Below are 20,204 nucleotides of genomic sequence, written 5' to 3' on the forward strand. Positions count from 1 at the left end.
GGTATCGGCCAGTACTGCACAGCCAGGTATCGGTATCGGGGCCAAAAAAATGGTATCGGTGCAACACTAATTATTATTATGATTGTTGTTGCTGCTTCTTCCGTGTTGTTTTTGCTTCGATGTTCACGCCAAGGTTTATGCAAACGTAGCGACGTAACTGACATATACAGTGACGTAACTGACATATACAGTGACGTAATGTCGTGACTTCCCTTAGCACCGTGAGCTATAGAAAAGCAAACTGGTTCTCAGCTGGCTCGCAAGTTGAACGAGTTGTGAACCAGCACCAGCCCCGAACCAGCCCTGGAACTGATTTGGTGGAAAAGGGGTATGAGAGATCACAATTTTTCCCATTCGGAGTCATGTTCTGGATGTCTTTAACATGAGTCTTAATTTGTCACGCAGGTACCGAAGTATTTGTCTCAGCAATGGGCCAAAGCATCAGGAAGAGGAGAAGTAGGAAAACTCAGGATTGGCAAGTATGTGACATCGTTTCAGGTGTTTAATTAATAGGATCTGTTTCAAACAGAACGGTGACGCTGAAGAGTCTTCGTGTTTTTTACAGGAATCAGGGGAAGGCAGAGGTGAGCGCTGATCGTTTTATTTCCCTAATCTCGGATATCTAACGCACCTGTAGCGTAAGGGCGAGTCTCGAGTCCGATGGTTCGTACTGTAGAAATGTCATGTCCTCGTCCTGACTCTGTCTCCGTCTCCGTCAGGTGTCCTTCACTCTGAACGAGGAGTTGACCACGATAGACAGCATGGTGGACAAGGCGTCCATGGTGCGAGTGCCTCGTGAACACCCGTTCACCCTGCAGACGGTCGGGGGACAGACCCTGGCTGTTTTCACAGAGACGTCCTCAGGTAAAGAGCTCACCTCCTGCGCTACGAGGGTTAAAGTACAGCTGAAGGGCTCAAGATCTCAGACCTAAATTGGAAACAAATCTGGCATCCTTTCAAAATACTAAAACCCTTTATAAATGTCATTTGTCCTGCGTCCTGCAGGAAGTCACATTTATATTTAAAATCCTGTACAGTTTAGCCAACATGCTGATTATTTTACTTCTTAAAGTTTGCGTCGAAGTACGAACAGTGCTTTGAATCATCACTGTGTTATTTACGTACAGAACACTTTACCGTGACACGTTTTTAAAAATGTACAATATTTTTAAAAATCCGTGTTAGCTGACTTGTTCGTAAGCCTGTTCGGAAATATTTAATATTTAACTCGGCGTTAAATATTAGCAAAGCTGACTTTGAATATATCTACAATACACATACCGTACTCATAGTGCACACTATAACAGTTAGCTAGCTGATTAGCAAACCTGGCTAATGACTGTTACGGTATATTGTAATGAACCGCAGCGTTAGCTAGCTTGTTATTGAACCTAGTTAATGATATTAACCAAAATATTATAGTTATATTATAGTATTTTAGCTTGTTAGAAACCGTAACTGATTATTTTAACCACCACATCGTAATTAGCGAACATAATGCTAATATGCACAAAGACCAGGCTAATGTTTTGGGTTGTTTTTTTAAACCATCACATCATTTATTAGCATTAGGTTAGCTAACTTGCTCAAAAACCTAGCTAATGTTCTTTTTTTTTTTTTTTTTCCACCACCAAAGCATTATTAGCATTATGTTAGCTTATTTGCTCAACTGCCAGGCTAATTTTTTGTTTGTTTTTTAACCACCACATGAGTATTAGCATTATGTTAGCCAACTTGCTTTTTTATTATTATTATTATTATTAAATCACCACATTATTAGCATTATGTTGGCTAACTTGCTTTTTTTTAATTAAATCACCACATCAGTATTAGCATTATGTTAGCCAACTTGCTTTTTTATTATTATTAAATCACCACATCATTATTAGCATTATGTTGGCTAACTTGCTTTTTTTTTATTATTATTAAATCACCACATCATTATTAGCATTATGTTGGCTAACTTGCTTTTTTTTTTTTTTTTATTAAATCACCACATCAGTATTAGCATTATGTTAGCCAACTTGCTTTTTTTTATTATTATTAAATCACCACATCATTATTAGCATTATGTTGGCTAACTTGCTTTTTTTTTTTATTAAATCACCACATCAGTATTAGCATTATGTTAGCCAACTTGCTTTTTTTTATTATTATTAAATCACCACATCATTATTAGCATTATGTTGGCTAACTTGCTTTTTTTTTTTTTCTTTTTATTAAATCACCACATCAGTATTAGCATTATGTTAGCCAACTTGCTTTTTTTATTATTATTAAATCACCACATCATTATTAGCATTATGTTGGCTAACTTGCTTTTTTTTTTTTTTATTAAATCACCACATCAGTATTAGCATTATGTTAGCCAACTTGCTTTTTTTTTATTATTATTAAATCACCACATCATTATTAGCATTATGTTGGCTAACTTGCTTTTTTTTTTTATTAAATCACCACATCAGTATTAGCATTATGTTAGCCAACTTGCTTTTTTTATTATTATTAAATCACCACATCATTATTAGCATTATGTTGGCTAACTTGCTTTTTTTTTTTTTTTATTAAATCACCACATCAGTATTAGCATTATGTTAGCCAACTTGCTTTTTTTTATTATTATTAAATCACCACATCATTATTAGCATTATGTTGGCTAACTTGCCCAAAAACTTGGCTAATATGGTTGTTGTTTTTTTCACCATCACATCATTGTTAGCATTATGTTTGCTAACTTGCTCAAAAACATAGCTAATGTTCTTTTTTTCTTTTTAAATCACCACATCATTATTATCATTAAGTTAGCCAACTTGCTCAAAAACCAGGTTAATGGGTTTTTTTGTTTGTTTTTTTTCACCATCACATCATTATTAGCATTATGTTGGCTAACTTGCCCAAAAAGCAGGCCAATTTTTTTAGCCACCACATCATTATTAGCATTACGTTAGCCAACATGCTCAAAAGCCAGGCTAATTTTTTTAAACCACCACATTATTATTAGCATTATGTTAGCTAACTTGCTAAAAAACAACAGGCTAATGTTGTGTGGGTGTTTAATTTTTTAATTTTATTTTTTTTAAAACCATCCCGTCATTTATTAGCATTAGGTTAGCTAACTTGCTCAAAAACCTAGCTAATGTTCTTTTTTTCTCACCACCAAATCATTTATTAGCATTATGTTATCCAGCTTGATCAAAAACCTGGCTAATTTTTTATTTTTTAAATCACCACGTCATTTATTAGCATTATGTTCAATAACTTGCTCAAAAACCTGGCTAATGTTTTTTTTTTCTTTCTTTCTTTTAACCACCACATCATCATGTTAGCTAACTTATTCAAAACCCTGGCAAATTTTTTTTAACCATCACATCATTATTAGCATTATATTCACTAACTTGCTAGCAAAACTGGCTTCTGTTTTAATCCCACATTATAACAGTTAGCCTAATGTTAGCTTGTTAGCTAACAGCATTAACCACCACTTCATTGCTAGTCTGTTATTAGCTAGCTTGCTAGCAAACTTAGCAAACAGCTTTATCCAGCATATTATATTAGTATAATGATTGCTAGCTTGATCATGAACTTGGCTTAATGGTTGTAATTGCACAACAGTGTACTTAACGTTAGCTCGGCAAACACGATTAATGGATTTATAGTTGGCATAATCTTAGCGAGCTTATTATATCGTGTAGCTTCTCTTTTAGTCACTAAATAATGGTTAGCCTTACGTTAGCTAGCTTGCTAGCACTCGAATATGAATATCTATTTAGCTTCATCGATAAATTGGGGGATTTGTGTGTATTAATATTAAATGTACTTCTATTATTTATAATAAATAAATACCACATGCACTTGGCGAGCTGTTAGAATCAAATAGCCGCTATTGCTGAGGTAACGTAGCTAAAATTGTGTTTATGTAAATTTTTTTATTTTATGAGGACGTGTCGCTTCTGATTTAGCGTTTAAGGATGTTAAGAGATCATCAGTGAAGTGTTTATAAATATAAATCAGACTGAAACACAAAAAGTGATGATGGACTTTATATTCCTGCCGTTTTTATACGCTCTGTGGGTTGGGATGATAAAGACGGTGTAGTGCTGCGTCTGTGTCTCTGAGGAGCCAAATCATATAAACGCATTAAAAACACACAAAAATGCGGATAATAAAAGCTCAGAGTTGGTCTGAGTCCTGAGCTGTGGAGATGATAATGATGATCTGATTAAAGAGCTGATGTGTGAGAAACATCTGGGCTGCTGTTCTGGTAAGTCATTAACGTTCGCTCGTGTGGGTTTGCTGTCTTGCTTTTAGCTCGAGTGATTCTCTCTCTCTCTGTGTCTATCTTTCTGTCTGTTTTTCTCTCTCTCCTTTGTCTGTCTGTCTCTTTCTCGCTCTCCCTCTCTGCCTATCTTTCTGTCTGTCTGTCTCTCCCCTCTCCTTGTCTGTCTGTCTGTCTGTCTGTCTCCTTCTCTCTCTCTCTCCCCCCCTTGTCTGTCTCTCTCTGTCTCTCTCGCTGTGTCTCTGTCTTTCTGTCTGTCTCTCTCACCCCTCCCTTTGTCTGTTTCTCTCTTGCTCTCTCTCTCCCCTTTGTCTATCTGTCTGTTCGTCTCTCTCTCTCCCCATGTAGCTTTCTGTCTTTCTCTGTACCTCTCTGTCTCTGTTTCTCTCTCTTTGTGAGTCTGTCTCTCTGTGTCTGTCTGTCTCTCTCTTCCCCTCTCTTTGTCTATCTGTCTGTCTCTTGCTGTCTCTGTCTTTGTCTGTCTCTCTCTTGCTCTGTCCCCTTTGTCTATCTGTCTCTCTCTCTCTGTCTGTCTGTCTCTCCCTCTCTCTGTCTATCTTTGTCTCTCTCTCCCCCTCTTATTGTCTGTCTCTCTCTCTCCATGTAGCTTTGTCTGTCTTTCTCTGTACCTGTCTTTTTCTCTCTCATTGTATCTCTCTCTTTGTGAATCTCTCTCTCTCTCTCCCCTCTTTGTCTATCTCTGTCTCTTTCTGTCTCTCTCTCCCCTCTCTTTGTCTCTCTCTCCCCTCATTGTCTGTCTGTCTCTGTCTCTCCATGTAGCTTTCTATCTGTCTCTCTCTTTGTATCTCTCTCTGCGTGTGTGAATCTGTCTGTCTCTTGTGCTGTCTGTATCTCTTGCTCTCTCTCTGTCTCTCTCTCCATGTAGCTTTTGGTCTGTCTCTCTCTCTCTTTTTATCTCTTGCGCTCTCTCCATGTAGCTTTCTCTCTCATATATATAAAAATCAGTCTCTCTCTTTGTGCCCTGTCTCTGTCTCTCATCCTCGGTTTGTTTCCTTGATCCGGGTGATTCACAGTGACTGATCGATCTGGCTTTTTTTGGTGTGATGATCCTGTGCGTTTGTGTTGAGTTTTCCGCCGTTGCCCGTGTGCGACCGTCACGTCTGCTTCATTAATGGACCAGTGTGTGGCGTGCCGTGGTGCCGTGCCGTGGGTGTGTGATTCGATGGTGCGCTTCTCTGACAATAATCTGGTTTCCACAAGCCAAATCAAGCTTCGCTTCTCTCTCTTACATGACTGGTGTTGCTGTGCTAAGCTTGGGGTGTGTGTGTGTGTGTGTGTGTGTGGGGTGCGCATGATGAACAGCGCTTGCTGACTTGTGTTTGAGGGTGAGCTCGAGTTTGCTTCAGCATCAGGACCGAGTTTGGGGGATTTTCCTCAGAGAGATACTGCAGATCAATCTCAATATGAAGAGGTTTTCTTCTCTCCTCGCTCCAGTGCTCAGGACAGTCTGAGCACTCCACCATTCCTGGGATCTCCATTTCATCATTTTTCCCTTCTTCAGCTGAGTCATGCAGCGTTTTCACGCTTGAAGTGAAGTCCAGGACGTTATCGCCGTATCTCTTTACCGAGGACGTTTGTGTTATGCAGCATTCAACGTTCAGTTTTCAAGAGATAACAATTCTTCTTGTCAGCGCTTCATTTCTGAACCAGCACTGTCGGATTGAAGTCCTGATTCTGATTGGTCAGAAGGTGTTGATTTATTTTCTATACCAGCAGCTCGGACAGTAGTGCTGTCGTGGTTATAAGGCAAAGCACAGGGTTAATATTAATGCTCTTATTCAGATACGTCGTCGTGTCTATAGTAACAGCTCATTCACAGAGACGTACTGTATATGGAAGGAGTCTCCAGTGTCCAGTTTTCCTCTATGGGAAAGTCTTCAGAATAAAAGACAGGCTGGTATAGGAACGACTGTTCCTCCTGTCGAGCTGCTATAACACAAGTTACTGTGTAACAGGAAGTAACTTGCTTTCCAGATATCCAAAAACATTAAAGGGTTACAAAGTATGATGCAGTGTTTCCCCTACCATTATACCCCCCCCCCCCCCCCCCCGAAAGCCACACACACATTTTAAAGCAGATACGCAGAACCTTTATTTTTAAGTACATTTCTGAGTGGGGCAGCACGGTGGTGTAGTGGTTAGCGCTGTCGCCTCACAGCAAGAAGGTCCGGGTTCGAGCCCCGTGGCCGGCGAGGGCCTTTCTGTGCGGAGTTTGCATGTTCTCCCCGTGTCCGCGTGGGTTTCCTCCGGGTGCTCCGGTTTCCCCCACAGTCCAAAGACATGCAGGTTAGGTTAACTGGTGACTCTAAATTGAGCGTAGGTGTGAATGTGAGTGTGAATGGTTGTCTGTGTCTATGTGTCAGCCCTGTGATGACCTGGCGACTTGTCCAGGGTGTACCCCGCCTTTCGCCCGTAGTCAGCTGGGATAGGCTCCAGCTTGCCTGCGACCCTGTAGAACAGGATAAAGCGGCTACAGATGATGAGATGAGATGAGATTTCTGAGTGGATAGTATCTCCACCCTTGACTCTTGTATGCTGCATAAATGGGAATTAAAAATATATTTTTTGAGAGTTAAAATCGACCGCAAAGTTGGCATTGGAGCTGCCCCGCTGAGCCAGCCAGCCCTGAGTGCGTGACGTCACAGCAGGAACCGGTTTTAAGGCCAAGGCCTTTTACAAAGTCATATAAATAAAAATTTATGGTGAAAGTAAGAAATCCCATTACCGACTTGCTCAACTAAGACTGATTTGACTTCATTGATTGTGGGTTGACTCTCATTAAAGCAGGATAGGTGTTATAACTTATCCAACATGCATGCATTTTCACTGATAAAACGTAAAAGGCTAATTAAATAATCAGATGAACTGAGACAATCACATTCTGAAGCAAATTAAATAATCTTATACCGATAACTTAAACACGCAATACAAGTTACATGTATTAATCTAAATGCAGGTAAACAACGTGTTGTTTTGTATCCAAATGAGAGTCGGAGCTTACCCGTCTGTGTTCTCGCTTCTTTTTTTTTTTTTTAAAGATTTTTTTTGGGCTTTTTTCACCTTTATTATTGGATAGGACAGTGTAGAGACAGGAAATGAGCGGGAGAGAGAGACGGGGAGGGATCGGGAAATGACCTCGGGCCGGAATCGAACCCGGGTCCCCGGATTTATGGTATGGCGCCTTATCCACCTGAGCCACGACGCCCCCGTGTTCTCGCTTCTTGAAGGCCGATCTTGTGGCCGATTGTTTTGAAACAAACAATCTCTGACTTTCAGTTGTTCGTTCAGTTCTCCGTTCATTCGCTTCTTCCACATAAGGGTGAGATGGCAGCGATATCCAGTGAAGAAATCAGACGGCTGGTCCATTCATTCTCTCTGTACTGTGTACTCCGCCATTACTGCTCGGCTCAGGCAGTTACTAAAACTTAGGACGGAACGGGATGTCACCGGTTTTAGCAACAACCGCGGGGAGGTCACTGCCCGAGCGATATGTTCCGTCCTGGGTTTTAGCAGCAACCCTCGGCTCACTCCGGGAGGACTGGTGCAACTGAACTCACTTTAAAAAAAAAATAAAAAAAATAAATAAAATAAAATAAATACTAACCTTTTCTTGTTTTATTTTCCTTTAATTGTTGGTACTGCACCCTCTTTCAATAGCCAACGCTCAACAGGTCAGAGGTCTCGTACGAGTCTTCAGTAAAATGTGCAGAGCAGAGGAGAGACCACTTCATAGGCGCCCAATGTGCCCGTGAACGTCTCGCAAAACGCATCCAGATCTTTGCAGTTTGAACATTCTTGGGCCATGAATGCAACGTAAATCCTGTCATGTAAATTCTGTCGTGTTGCTGCACCGGCCAAAAACTAATCTAACGTGGCACGGCGATAAATTAGCTCAAAATGGAGGATTGGAGTTGCAGTCAGCTCTGTGTTTTAGCATAGCGGAAATGGCGATGAGACCGATAAACTTCCTGCTGTGATGTTACGGATGTCAAGGTCATTCACTCAGACCGCTACCTATATGAATCACTTTAATCATAAAAATTACTATCTTAGATTTATTGTTAACGCTTAAAACTATTCCTGTGCCCTTCTTGAGGTCTCAAGGCATTTATAAATGAAAGTGAGGCCATGGCTCTGCGTATCTGCTTTAAAGGCGTCGTGCGGTAATTTCAGCAATCAGGCAATCATGTGTCAAAATGTCGGGTTTGGTGGGTTATTCAAGCCCCTCGGTTTCCCACGATCTCAGTGTCACGATGCGCCCGCTACAAGCATTTAAAGTTGACGCGCACAGACAAATTTAGGCAGCCAGCCGTTAACTAGGTCAACTTATGTGTGACGTCATACCAGTAACCTCCCTTGGGTGATGCTGGCCTGTCGGCATGTTTTCTCTAAAGCGTGCGTTTACCAGAGTTGTTTACATTGCGGATTTTGTGGATTTATTCAGTTTGTGGATAGTTTTGAACACTCAAAACACTATGAAATGATGTATTAATATTCAAACTGTGCAATGACTTGGGGTCGCTCCCGACAACATCTGCATTCCTGTGCAGTTGGCATAATTCTACAGTTTCCACAACTGCACCTGGAAAACATGCGTTAAAAATAAATTTTGTTTGTTTATAATGTCTGCTTTCCAGCTTCCCAAGCCACCTTTACTAGCTTTTTAAAAACATTTTCACAAAACTCCAATTAAACCTCCATGATCTTGCAATATTATGTACAACACCCCATGTCGCTTTTAATAGGTCTAAGATCATCATGGGAGAGCAAAATAGATCTCTAGGATAGAAACCAAAAGGCCAAATTTGGACTTGTGTCCAAATTTTACAGTGATTTATGCCACAGAGCTGCCTTTAACTAATAATTATCACTTATTACTGATGATTGTACGTTTACTAAACAATACAATACAAAGCTCAATACTCCCAGCCTATAACATACTGAATATCAAGTTAAAATCAACCGCAATAAAAGGAAAATGATGAAAACTGGAATATCAAGGGGTCTACTGTATCAGAAGGCCCACTGCATTTCGCGAGATCGCAAGCTGTCAAGTTGCTAGAATTCAATCTTTCTAGCTATACTTTCACCCCCTACAGCTATCAGTATTACACATAATCATAGATTAATCACACAGCATTCTAATTCAAGTGAAAATGGTCTTTAAAAATACACACAAGTAGTGATTTAGTCAGAGAAACCAACCAAAACAAGTCTTCAAGTCGCCGGTCTTCTTCATTCTCGTCTTCGTTTCTGTCGTCGTCAGAACTGTCCTCATTTTCTTCTGAAGATGAGCGCTCAGGTTCAAATCTGTAAGGCTGGATACCACCAGGACATTCAGCTGTCAAAATCTCTACTTGTGGGCCATTTTCTTCTTCTGTATCGGTAAAATCAAAGCTAATTTCCTCAGCATCGCTCCTATTTTCTGGTGTGTCCGCCATTGCAACTGCACCGAGTGGTTACTGGTATGACGTCACGCAGCTGTTCCATTGACCGAGAGGGGGCGCTGCGAACGCGGGAAATTTCAAATGATGGGCATGACCAAATAAGGACCGATTACAACCGCGGGAAGCTTTTGAAAAATCGACGGTCAATTTATTTCGAATCTCGAAAGCATTCTGGTGCAGAATAATGCGACTTTTATCGCCACTGCGTGACGCCTTTAAGGTCCGGAAACCCCCCCCAAAAAAAACAAAAAACAAAACAGGATAGCAGGCACTAGGACCATGCAGAACATGCACTTGCTCAAAAACAGGAGAGGGTGCAGGCACTAGGACCATGCGGAAACATCCCTCATTCAAGCTGTGCTCTCCTCTCGTGCGCTCAAAAATGATTTAAAGCAATTCGATTCAAACAATAGTTAGCGAAGTCAGAACCCCAGTCCTATTGTAAAAATTATTCAAATTGTTGTTCGAAAATAAATGTGAAGACTTAAATACGACTTCTTTAGCTGTTTGTTAAGGTCCAGGTGCTCCGCGGGGAGGGGTCCTGCAGGTGACCATCCTCATCCAGCATCCTTTAGTAGACCACCAGGTAAAGTTTTGAATAACTAATGAGGCGGAAGTGACGTCATGTGAAACCCAGCGATAGGGTTAGACTTCACCCTTTCTTGGTTGGAGCTAGGAATTGGCAGATGACTAAAACGAGGGAGAAAAGCTCATGATGTTCAAGAGCTGGGTGTTCGTCGCCATGACAACTTGAGCAAATTACAGACGTCGGTTTAAATAAACCGTGATCAGTACACGGGGGGTGTTCATAAAGTCATTGATTTTCAAATGTTTAATGAGCCTGACATGTTTGGCTGTTGGAGGAGGAGGGACGTGAACATGCTTCAGAATTGGGATTGGATCGTGGCTGTGCAGCTGTGTTCACATCAGACAGGTTGCACACTATAAGTGTGTGAAAGTGAGTGATGAGGGAAACTAGTGAGCAAGCTGTCACTCCTTGCAGTGTGTGTGTGTGTGTGTGTGTCTGCAGGGCTTGGCTTATAGCAGTGTGTGAGGCTTGGTGTGATTTTTTTTTTTTTTGTGTGTGTGTGTGTGTGTGTGTTCTTTTGGTTCTCATAATGCCATCCCTCTCATAGGCCAGTCAGACGCTGAAGGCAGTGGTTCAGGTACTGGTACGGGCCCAGGTGAGTCCTCTGTCTACTCTCAGGACTATTGGAGCATCTTTAGAACAATCAGAGTCTCGTCACACGAGTTTTAACTGATGATGCAATGGGTTGTGATGTGAGCTGATATCCTTTATCACTCGAACTGTAATATTTTGTGGTAGGTCGTGTGTCGGAAAATGGAGCGTCCAGAGAATTTTGTAAAAAGAGAAAACGGCATCTCTGACTGAACAGAAGTGGTGTGTGTGTTTGGTGTCGTCACGGTGTGTGCTGCTTTTAAATCAGATGACGACCTTGTAATAATTCACCGTGTGTGTGTCTGTCTCCTCATAAAGACAAAATAGCGCTGGAGGGCGTGGTGGTGCAGCGAGCCGAGTGCAGACCAGCCGCCAATGAGAACTACATGAGGTTAAAAAGGTAAGAGAGTATATACTCTTACGCATAAGGAAGTCCTGCACTTTAGTCAAAATAAATAAACGGTTTGCTCTGTGATCTCTCGTTTCGTTCCAGGCTGCAGATCGAGGAATCATCAAAACCCCACCGGTTCTCTCAGCAGCTGGAGAAAGCCGTCACCACCAACTACAAACCTGTGGCCAATCACGCGTATAATGTGAGTTACGTTGGGTTTAGCACAGAAGAAACGATATTCCTAAGTGGCTTTGGATTATAATAACAATAACAAATAGATAGAGACTGTGACTAAAGTCACAGTAATTTGCACTAGCTGTTCTTTGTCAATTGAAGGGCAAGGTGAAGGTCATTTTGCTGATAAAAAAAACCTGCTTGAAAAAATTCCTGTTTTTCATGGATCATTCCGGTTCAGTGATCCAGATCAGCACCAAAAGTCATAGCAACGTAATTCAGCCCAGAGGTATTCTATATGTCAAATTTGGTGGTGATTGGTTGAAAACTGAGGGAGAAATAGCGTCTTAAAAAACATTACGAGAAAAAGAAGAAAGATCCTGACTGAGTGTAACAATTTGCACCAGCACTGCTAGCGCAAATTAATAAGAATAACTAGATCGAGACTGTGACTAAAGTCACAGTGATTTGCGCTAGCTGTTACAAACCGTGACGTCTGGTCACTGTGTCCTAGAGATCCGGAACGGTAAGAGATAGAGAATGACGCTCAGTGAAGAAAAAAATCCCGTTTTTCATGGAGCATTACAGTTCGGTGATCCAGATCAGCACCAAAAGTCATAGCAGTGTAATTCAGCCCAGAGGTATTCTTCATGTGAAATTTGGTGATGATTGGTTGAAAACTGAGGGAGAAATAACCTCCTAAAAATGTTCAGAGAAGAATAAGAAAAAGAACTACTAGATAGTAATTTGCGCTAGCTGTTACAAACCGCGACGTCTGGTCACTGTACCCTATAAATCTGGAACGGTAAGAGATAGAGAACGACGCTTAGTGAGGAAAAGTTGCGCCCTGCTACCTGCAACAAAATAAAAAAAAAACTGATTGAAAAAAATCATGAAAATTGACAGTTATAAGTGATTGAAAAAAAAAATCCTGTTTTTCGTAGATCAGTGATCCAGATCAGCACCAAAAGTCATAGCAGTGTAAGGTATTCTTCATGTGAAATTTGGTGGTGATTGGTTGAAAACTGAGGGAGAAATAGCGTCCTAAAACTCATCTCATTATCTGTAGCCGCTTTATCCTGTTCTACAGGGTTGCAGGCAAGCTGGAGCCTATCCCAGCTGACTACGGGCGAAAGGTGGGTACACCCTGGACAAGTCGCCAGGTCATCACAGGGCTGATACATAGACACAGACAACCATTCACACTCACATTCACACCTACGGTCAATTTAGAGTCACCAGTTAACCTAACCTGCATGTCTTTGGACTGTGGGGGAAACCGGAGCACCCGGAGGAAACCCACGCGGACACGGGGAGAACATGCAAACTCCACACAGAAAGGCCCTCGCCGGCCACGGGGCTCGAACCCGGACCTTCTTGCTGTGAGGCGACAGCGCTAACCACTACACCACCATGCCGCCCGCGTCCTAAAACTGTTACAGGAATAAGAATGAAGTAGAAAGATCCTGAGCGAGTAACAATTTGCACCAGCACTGCTAGCGCAAATTAATAAGAATAACTAGATCGAGGCTGTTACAAACCGCGACGTCTGGTCACAGTGCTCTGTAGATGACTTGCAACCACGTGATCAAAATGTGCTACGTCATGAGCGCTTGCCATGATGGCGAATCTACAAAGCCACTAGGATGGCAGCCGCTTAAAGTGTGTCTGTAAACAGTGCTGAATTTTCTCAGTATTACTACGATTTGAACGCTCGAGCCAAGATTCGATACAAAGAGAAGATAGATGTGTGGTTTTGACCCATGTTATTTAAAAAAGTCGGAGTTTTCTGAAGATAAGACGCTTCTACCGACCATCGAGTACCCAGATATATCTCGTTCTATCTGGTTTGGCTGACTTCGTGAGTTGACAAATCTCAAATGAAGGCTTATAAGTCCACGGAAGCTGATGACTTCGTTGTCTCTGGATGGGTAAATACATTATTAATTAAACCAGTCAGCGATGACAAAGCAGTTGCACTTGCAAGGGTAGGTTAGGGCTTGTTTACTTCTGTGTGTGTGAAATTTTGACAATCCTCTCGCTTTATAGCTCACAAATCACATTTCAATTTATTTCAGGTCAACCACTAAAATTATAACAACGACCGAGTGAACCACGACAACAGAACGCTCATTTTATAGCAAGAGTCTAGCAACACGAAATAAAATTCTTCCATGATATTATCGAGAAAGCTTTTGAATCTCACCTGAGATAAAATGATCACTGCAAACACGAGCTGTTTTGGTTTTAGTCCATTTGATCAGCCCTGCCGATGTTGTTCAGCCGAGCCCGTCTCCTCTCCGTGCTATGCTAAGTCTCAAAGTTTCCTCGCCCTCTTTCCGAATCACGGACGGAATTCTAAAAAAAATCGGAACGTGCCACGGTCACGAAGATACGGCAGAGCTCAAAGAACGCTTAAAGCAGCGGAAAAACAAAGAGTCGCGCAAGTGTGACTATGTTTTGTGTGGAATGTCGCTTGACCCCGCATTTGTATCTCCACCAACATGGCTGACATCTGGGTTTCTATTTTGCTTTGACGTCACGTGCAAGTCAAGGATAGATTCGGAACGGTAAGAGATAGAGAATGACGCTAAGTGAAGAAAAAAAGCCCGTTTTTCATGGATCATTCCAGATCTGTGATCCAGATCAGTACCAAAAGTCATAGCAGCGTAATTCATCCCAGAGGTATTCGTGTGAAATGTGGTGGTGATTGGTTGAAAACTGAGGGAGAAATAGTGTCCTAAAAAAATGTTAGGAGGATGATAATAATAATAATAAAGTAGAAAAATTCTGAGTGAGTGTAACAATTTGCCCTATCACAAATTAATAATAAATGAAAACAATCGAAGGAAATTCTTTTGTTTAGATTTATAGCGCAGTGCGAGTGAATCCTCGGATCTGATTGGTCAGAAGGTGTTGATTCATTTCCCATAACAGCAGCTCTGACACCATAAGACTAATAAATTCGGTTACGGTTTCCGTAAAGAGATATTTCTATTACGTTTATGGCAGGAGTCGTCAGTGTCAGTGATTTCTAACAGGAGGTTTTCCGCCACAGGAAAGTCTTCAGGACCGAGGAGTTTGCACTTTCTGGTTGATGAGCTACAGTTTTTGTTTTTCCACAAAGAGACTGCTGAGGAAACGACCGTTTGTTTTGACCTGCTAAACTTGCTTTACAGACGTTCCTCAACCTTAAATGTACAACCCCGATTCTAAAAAAGTTGGGACAAAGTACAAATTGTAAATAAAAACGGAATGCAATGATGTGGAAGTTTCAAAATTCCATATTTTATTCAGAATAGAACATAGATGACATATCAAATGTTTAAACTGAGAAAATGTATCATTTAAAGAGAAAAATTAGGTGATTTTAAATTTCATGACAAGAACACATCTCAAAAAAGTTGGGACAAGGCCATGTTTCCCACTGTGAGACATCCCCTTTTCTCTTTACAACAGTCTGTAAACGTCTGGGGACTGAGGAGACAAGTTGCTCAAGTTTAGGGATAGGAATGTTAACCCATTCTTGTCTAATGTAGGATTCTAGTTGCTCAACTGTCTTAGGTCTTTTTTGTCGTATCTTCCGTTTTACGATGCGCCAAATGTTTTCTATGGGTGAAAGATCTGGACTGCAGGCTGGCCAGTTCAGTACCCGGACCCTTCTTCTACACAGCCATGATGCTGTAATTGATGCAGTATGTGGTTTGGCATTGTCATGTTGGAAAATGCAAGGTCTTCCCTGAAAGAGACGTCGTCTGGATGGGAGCATATGTTGCTCTAGAACCTGGATATACCTTTCAGCATTGATGGTGTCTTTCCAGATGTGTAAGCTGCCCATGCTACACGCATTAATGCAACCCCATACCATCAGAGATGCAGGCTTCTGAACTGAGCGCTGATAACAACTTGGGTCGTCCTTCTCCTCTTTAGTACGAATGACACGGCGTCCCTGATTTCCATAAAGAACTTCAAATTTTGATTCGTCTGACCACAGAACAGTTTTCCACTTTGCCACAGTCCATTTTAAATGAGCCTTGGCCCAGAGAAGACGTCTGCGCTTCTGGATCATGTTTAGATACGGCTTCTTCTTTGAACTATCCAGTTTTAGCTGGCAACGGCGGATGGCACGGCGAATTGTGTTCACAGATAATGTTCTCTGGAAATATTCCTGAGCCCATTTTGTGATTTCCAATACAGAAGCATGCCTGTATGTGATGCAGTGCCGTCTAAGGGCCCGAAGATCGCGGGCACCCAGTATGGTTTTCCGGCCTTGACCCTTACGCACAGAGATTCTTCCAGATTCTCTGAAACTTTTGATGATATTATGCACTGTAGATGATGATATGTTCAAACTCTTTGCAATTTTATACTGTCGAACTCCTTTCTGATATTGCTCCACTATTTGTCGGCGCAGAATTAGGGGGATTGGTGATCCTCTTCCCATCTTTACTTCTGAGAGCCGCTGCCACTCCAAGATGCTCTTTTTATCCCCAGTCATGTTAATGACCTATTGCCAATTGACCTAATGAGTTGCAATTTGGTCCTCCAGCTGTTCCTTTTTTGTACCTTTAACTTTTCCAGCCTCTTATTGCCTCGTCCCAACTTTTTTGAGATGTGTTGCTGTCATGAAATTTCAAATGAGCCAATATTTGGCATGAAATTTCAAAATGTCTCACTTTCGACATTTGATATGTTGTCTATGTTCTATTGTGAATACAATATCAGTTTTTGAGATTTGTAAATTATTGCATTCCGTTTTTATTTACAATTTGTACTTTGTCCCAACTTTTTTGGAATCGGGGTTGGAACTTATAGTCAGAGATGTCCACGAGCGCTGGCGACCGGCAGTTTTCTCCGCCCACACAGACGGTCTGCGCTGGCTACTCGATCCCAGAAAAAAAAAGTAACTTGCTTTTGAATGTTCAAGCAATTTATATCGTCTCCGCTGTCCATAATTTACTGCAAATCCAATTATTCCACCACGAAATGGTCTTTGATTCGGGTCTGGCATTACCGGAAGTGATGCTATATTTGTCGATCGATTCTTGGCTCTGATTGGCTGAACCGGACCACGTGACCATGCCGAAGCGTATGTAGTTATGTTACAGAGTCAGGCAGTGTACTACAGACGGTAACTGAGAAAGCCAAGCACAGATACAGCCGGAGAGAAATGCCATACATGTTTTTGCAAGTATTTTACAGGGAAATGGTTCGTTATTTATTAGCTGAGAATGCACCAGAAGGCATGTAAATTTTAAAAATTTCTGCTCCCAAACTTTCTGCCCCAGCATTAGTGTACCTTTGGGGCAATTTCCAGAGCCGCCACCTTCTTTTTTTTTTTTTTTTAAGTCAGCTAAACCCTGCAAAAATGGATAAAAAGCACAAACAGAGTTGTAATCATTAGTAAACTGGTGTGGTATAAGAGCCCTGAGATGCTAAGAAATCGCATCTCAGGGCTCGGTGAGATGTGAAACAATCGACTTTCACATCTTTCCGTTTCCTCAGACAGCACCCACCCAAGTGTTTTATTCCTGACTTAAAGGACATGTTCTGGACCAATTTCATTTTTTTTTTATATGAAAGTATGTCCCTTTACACACTCATCCAGAAGGGTAATTTTGCACAAGGCCATCTGTCTACAGCAGAAAAAAATAAAATAACAAAACGCGTCTGGAAAAATCCCAAGGGAGTCTGGAGCCAGATTCGTGACGTCACCTGCGGAAGCGCCAGCAGGCTGTGCGAGCTTTGCACGGTTTCAGTGCACAGCCTGTGTAGACCATGCGCTCCCATTTCTCTCTCATTGTCCGGTCTTTTGGGAAACGATGAGTACTAATCCCATCAAGATTGGTGTTGCTACACCCTCCTACGATACATCTGTTAACCATTTTAATAATTACGCGATAACGTTGAAGAAATTTGCAGAAAACCACCAGGTCGTTTCTCAAACAAACCAGCGCTGACGTAGGATTCAGAGGGAGGCGTCCCGCACGCGACGTCACGAAAATCACTGTTTCCCGGGAAATCCAAATGCCAAGTTTTTTTCAGAGGCGGACCAATTCGCCTCAAATGGCTCGATTTCAACTGAATTTTTCTGGTATTGCGCAAGGTAAAAAAATTGCAGAGAATGCAGAATGTTACAGATATTTGACCAAAGTTTAATATAAAATATGAGAATTACATTGATCTTGCTCCTGAATTTACCCGTGATATGCATTTTAAAGCTATACTGCCTTTCAGATTTTTCAAGTGTAGGTCATAAAAAAAAAAAAAATTTTCCCTGACACCTGATTATTTTTGTTTACTGGACCGAAAGCTACTGAATTCGAATCACAGACGTCCAAGACTTTTATTCTTTTTTTTTTTTTTAAACAGAACAGTTAATGAATTTAACGCCACGTGACTAAATTCGCCGCTATTTTTTCCTGCTTCACCATGACCCAATACAACATACTACATCATGCATCACATCACGGGATGGGCTTTCCCTGTTCGCGCAAGGCATTGTGGGATACAAATTTGAAACAGGAGAGAAAAATGGAGGACCCGAGTGTGCGAATGAAACGTAAAAGACCGATTACGGTAATAGAAAGCGAGACGCGAGAAGAAAAGACGTTATGTTATATACGAAGGAAATATCAAACTAATAAATATCGGCGGTCAGCGAGCACTTCGGCGTGATCAGCTGTTCGTTTAGTGACAATGATGGAACCGTCAGTGTACGCTCAAAGGTAAACCTGCGCATGCGCGCGCGCACACACGGACTTCCTCTGTCTGCTTGACTGCGCAAAGCGAGCGATTTCATGCACATTATTTGTTTTAATCCCTTCAAATTAAATAACTTCCCAGCCACAGAATGGCCTGATATTTTGTGAGATATTCCAGAAATAAACATCTCTCACAATGACCATGTTTCAGACGGAACTAAATTTCACCGATTTTATGAAATCGAAAGGCCGTCTAGCTTTAAACATTAATTCTGTATCACCGTAGGCGAGGATAAATCACGTAAACTTAATACGACATTTCCGTTTCTTGATAGATTTTCGAGAACCGTTTGCTTGCTGTATATCTGCACTAAAATTATCGGCATGGATAAGAGCGTTTCCGTGGTTGCACAGGTTGTTCTGAAGCCTCGTTTTTTTTGTATAAAGAGTCCGAACAGGGTTGAGTTTTACTGGGAGTGATAGACAAAGCAGCGAAAGTGAATTTCTCATCCAAGTGCGCTAACAGGAATCAGTAGCTTCCTGACAACATCCTTCCTCTTTCTATGATTTTTTTTTTCTTCTTCTTCACAGCTGGATTATGAGAAAAAGAAGAAGGAAGAAGGCAAAAGGGCACGAGCAGACAAGCAGCAGGTGTTGGACATGCTCTTCTCTGCCTTCGAGAAGCATCAGTATTACAACATTAAAGACCTGGTGGACATCACCAAACAGCCCGTGGTAAGAAACAGGGGGCGTTTATTTATTATCCATTCATGCACGATAATTACGTAAATCGGGGTCGCGAAATTAAGAATAAGACTTGGTGAGTTGATTAATTTCCTAACAGCGGTTTAGACAGTCGGTCGTTCCAGACGTAATCCGAATCACAGCTTTATATCAATACGCTAATTCTGATACACTGTCGTCTCGATAGTAACGGTTTATACGGCCGACTGTACAAGTCCCACAAATTAAACGTAGATCTAAATGGATAGAAAGTATGATAAATAAAATATGTTTCATATAACAGCACATCCACAAGTGTTTAATTCGTTACATATTTCTGTCAAAATTCATATCGCATGAGAAAAACATGGAGGCTGTGCTCATATTGGTTTTATGGATCGTTTAAAAAAAAAAAAAAACTTCAGTTCAGTTTTGCACAAGTCTTAAAGGGATCCTCCAGTTGATTGATTTTCAAACTTATGTTAAAAAAATAAAAAATAGTCCTGGGTACGACTTTAAACTGCAACCGGTGATGAGTCTCAGGTCCAGGAGGACTTGAGTATAGATAGTTTTCACATGACGTCACAGAGTCGGGGATTCCCTAGTGGCGGCCATCTTGTGGGTCAAGCTTAGCGTACGGGTCACTGAGCACACATTGTAACACGCGAGTACAAAGTCTTCAAAAGAACCCAAGCAGGCTATTTAAAGCTAGCAATGGTGCACACCTGTTGTATTCACGGCTGTCGTAATAGGTCAGATGATGACGTCAAGCGGAGCTTTTATGGAATTCCCACTGTACGGGAGCACGAAGGCGAGCAAACAAAGAAACTCAGCATATAAAGGAGAAATCTATGGCTTGCGAGAATCAACCGCAAGGATTATCAGCCTTTCAAACACAGCAAAGTCTGCTCCGATCATTTTGTAAGTGGTAAGTTGTTTAAATAAACAATCAATTGTGTTTAAGTTTGTTTTTGGAAACCAAAACATCATGTGAACAATCTCTGGAGAATGCCTAACTGGAACCGCTGAGTGTACGTTTACATTGTAATGTACACTTAATATCGCTCGTTTGTCACGTTTCTATTTGACACTTGTCACTTCACTCACGCAAGGGTCATTTTTGAAAAACATTTTAGGTCTATTCTGTACGATTTGATTTGTGTTTAATCAACTTATTACGGTTGCATAACATTCAACAGTCTATTTAATGCTAGAATATATAAAGTTGTATATATCAGACAGCCTTTAAAGTTTGAAGAAGTCAGTTTCAGGCTTTGGAGCAGGCTTT

The 20,204-nt window shown here is 41.3% G+C and overlaps 1 protein-coding gene across 2 annotated transcripts in view; it reads left to right on the forward strand.

The window, feature by feature from the left end:
- gtf2f2a (general transcription factor IIF, polypeptide 2a) overlaps nt 1-20,204 on the forward strand; it is a 43,667-nt gene that overhangs the window by 8,003 nt on the left and 15,460 nt on the right. Inside the window, exons 2-8 of one of the 2 annotated variants that reach the window (XM_060899025.1) lie at nt 406-479; nt 566-584; nt 720-864; nt 10,881-10,928; nt 11,243-11,324; nt 11,418-11,517; nt 18,785-18,928. In XM_060899025.1, coding sequence (XP_060755008.1) covers nt 406-479; nt 566-584; nt 720-864; nt 10,881-10,928; nt 11,243-11,324; nt 11,418-11,517; nt 18,785-18,928 — 612 coding nt within the window. The remainder of the gene's footprint in view (nt 1-405; nt 480-565; nt 585-719; nt 865-10,880; nt 10,929-11,242; nt 11,325-11,417; nt 11,518-18,784; nt 18,929-20,204) is intronic. The other variant, XM_060899026.1, reaches the window with a different exon arrangement.

Source organism: Neoarius graeffei, chromosome 18, assembly GCF_027579695.1.
Source record: "Neoarius graeffei isolate fNeoGra1 chromosome 18, fNeoGra1.pri, whole genome shotgun sequence".
NCBI classification, from domain to species: Eukaryota; Metazoa; Chordata; class Actinopteri; order Siluriformes; family Ariidae; genus Neoarius; species Neoarius graeffei.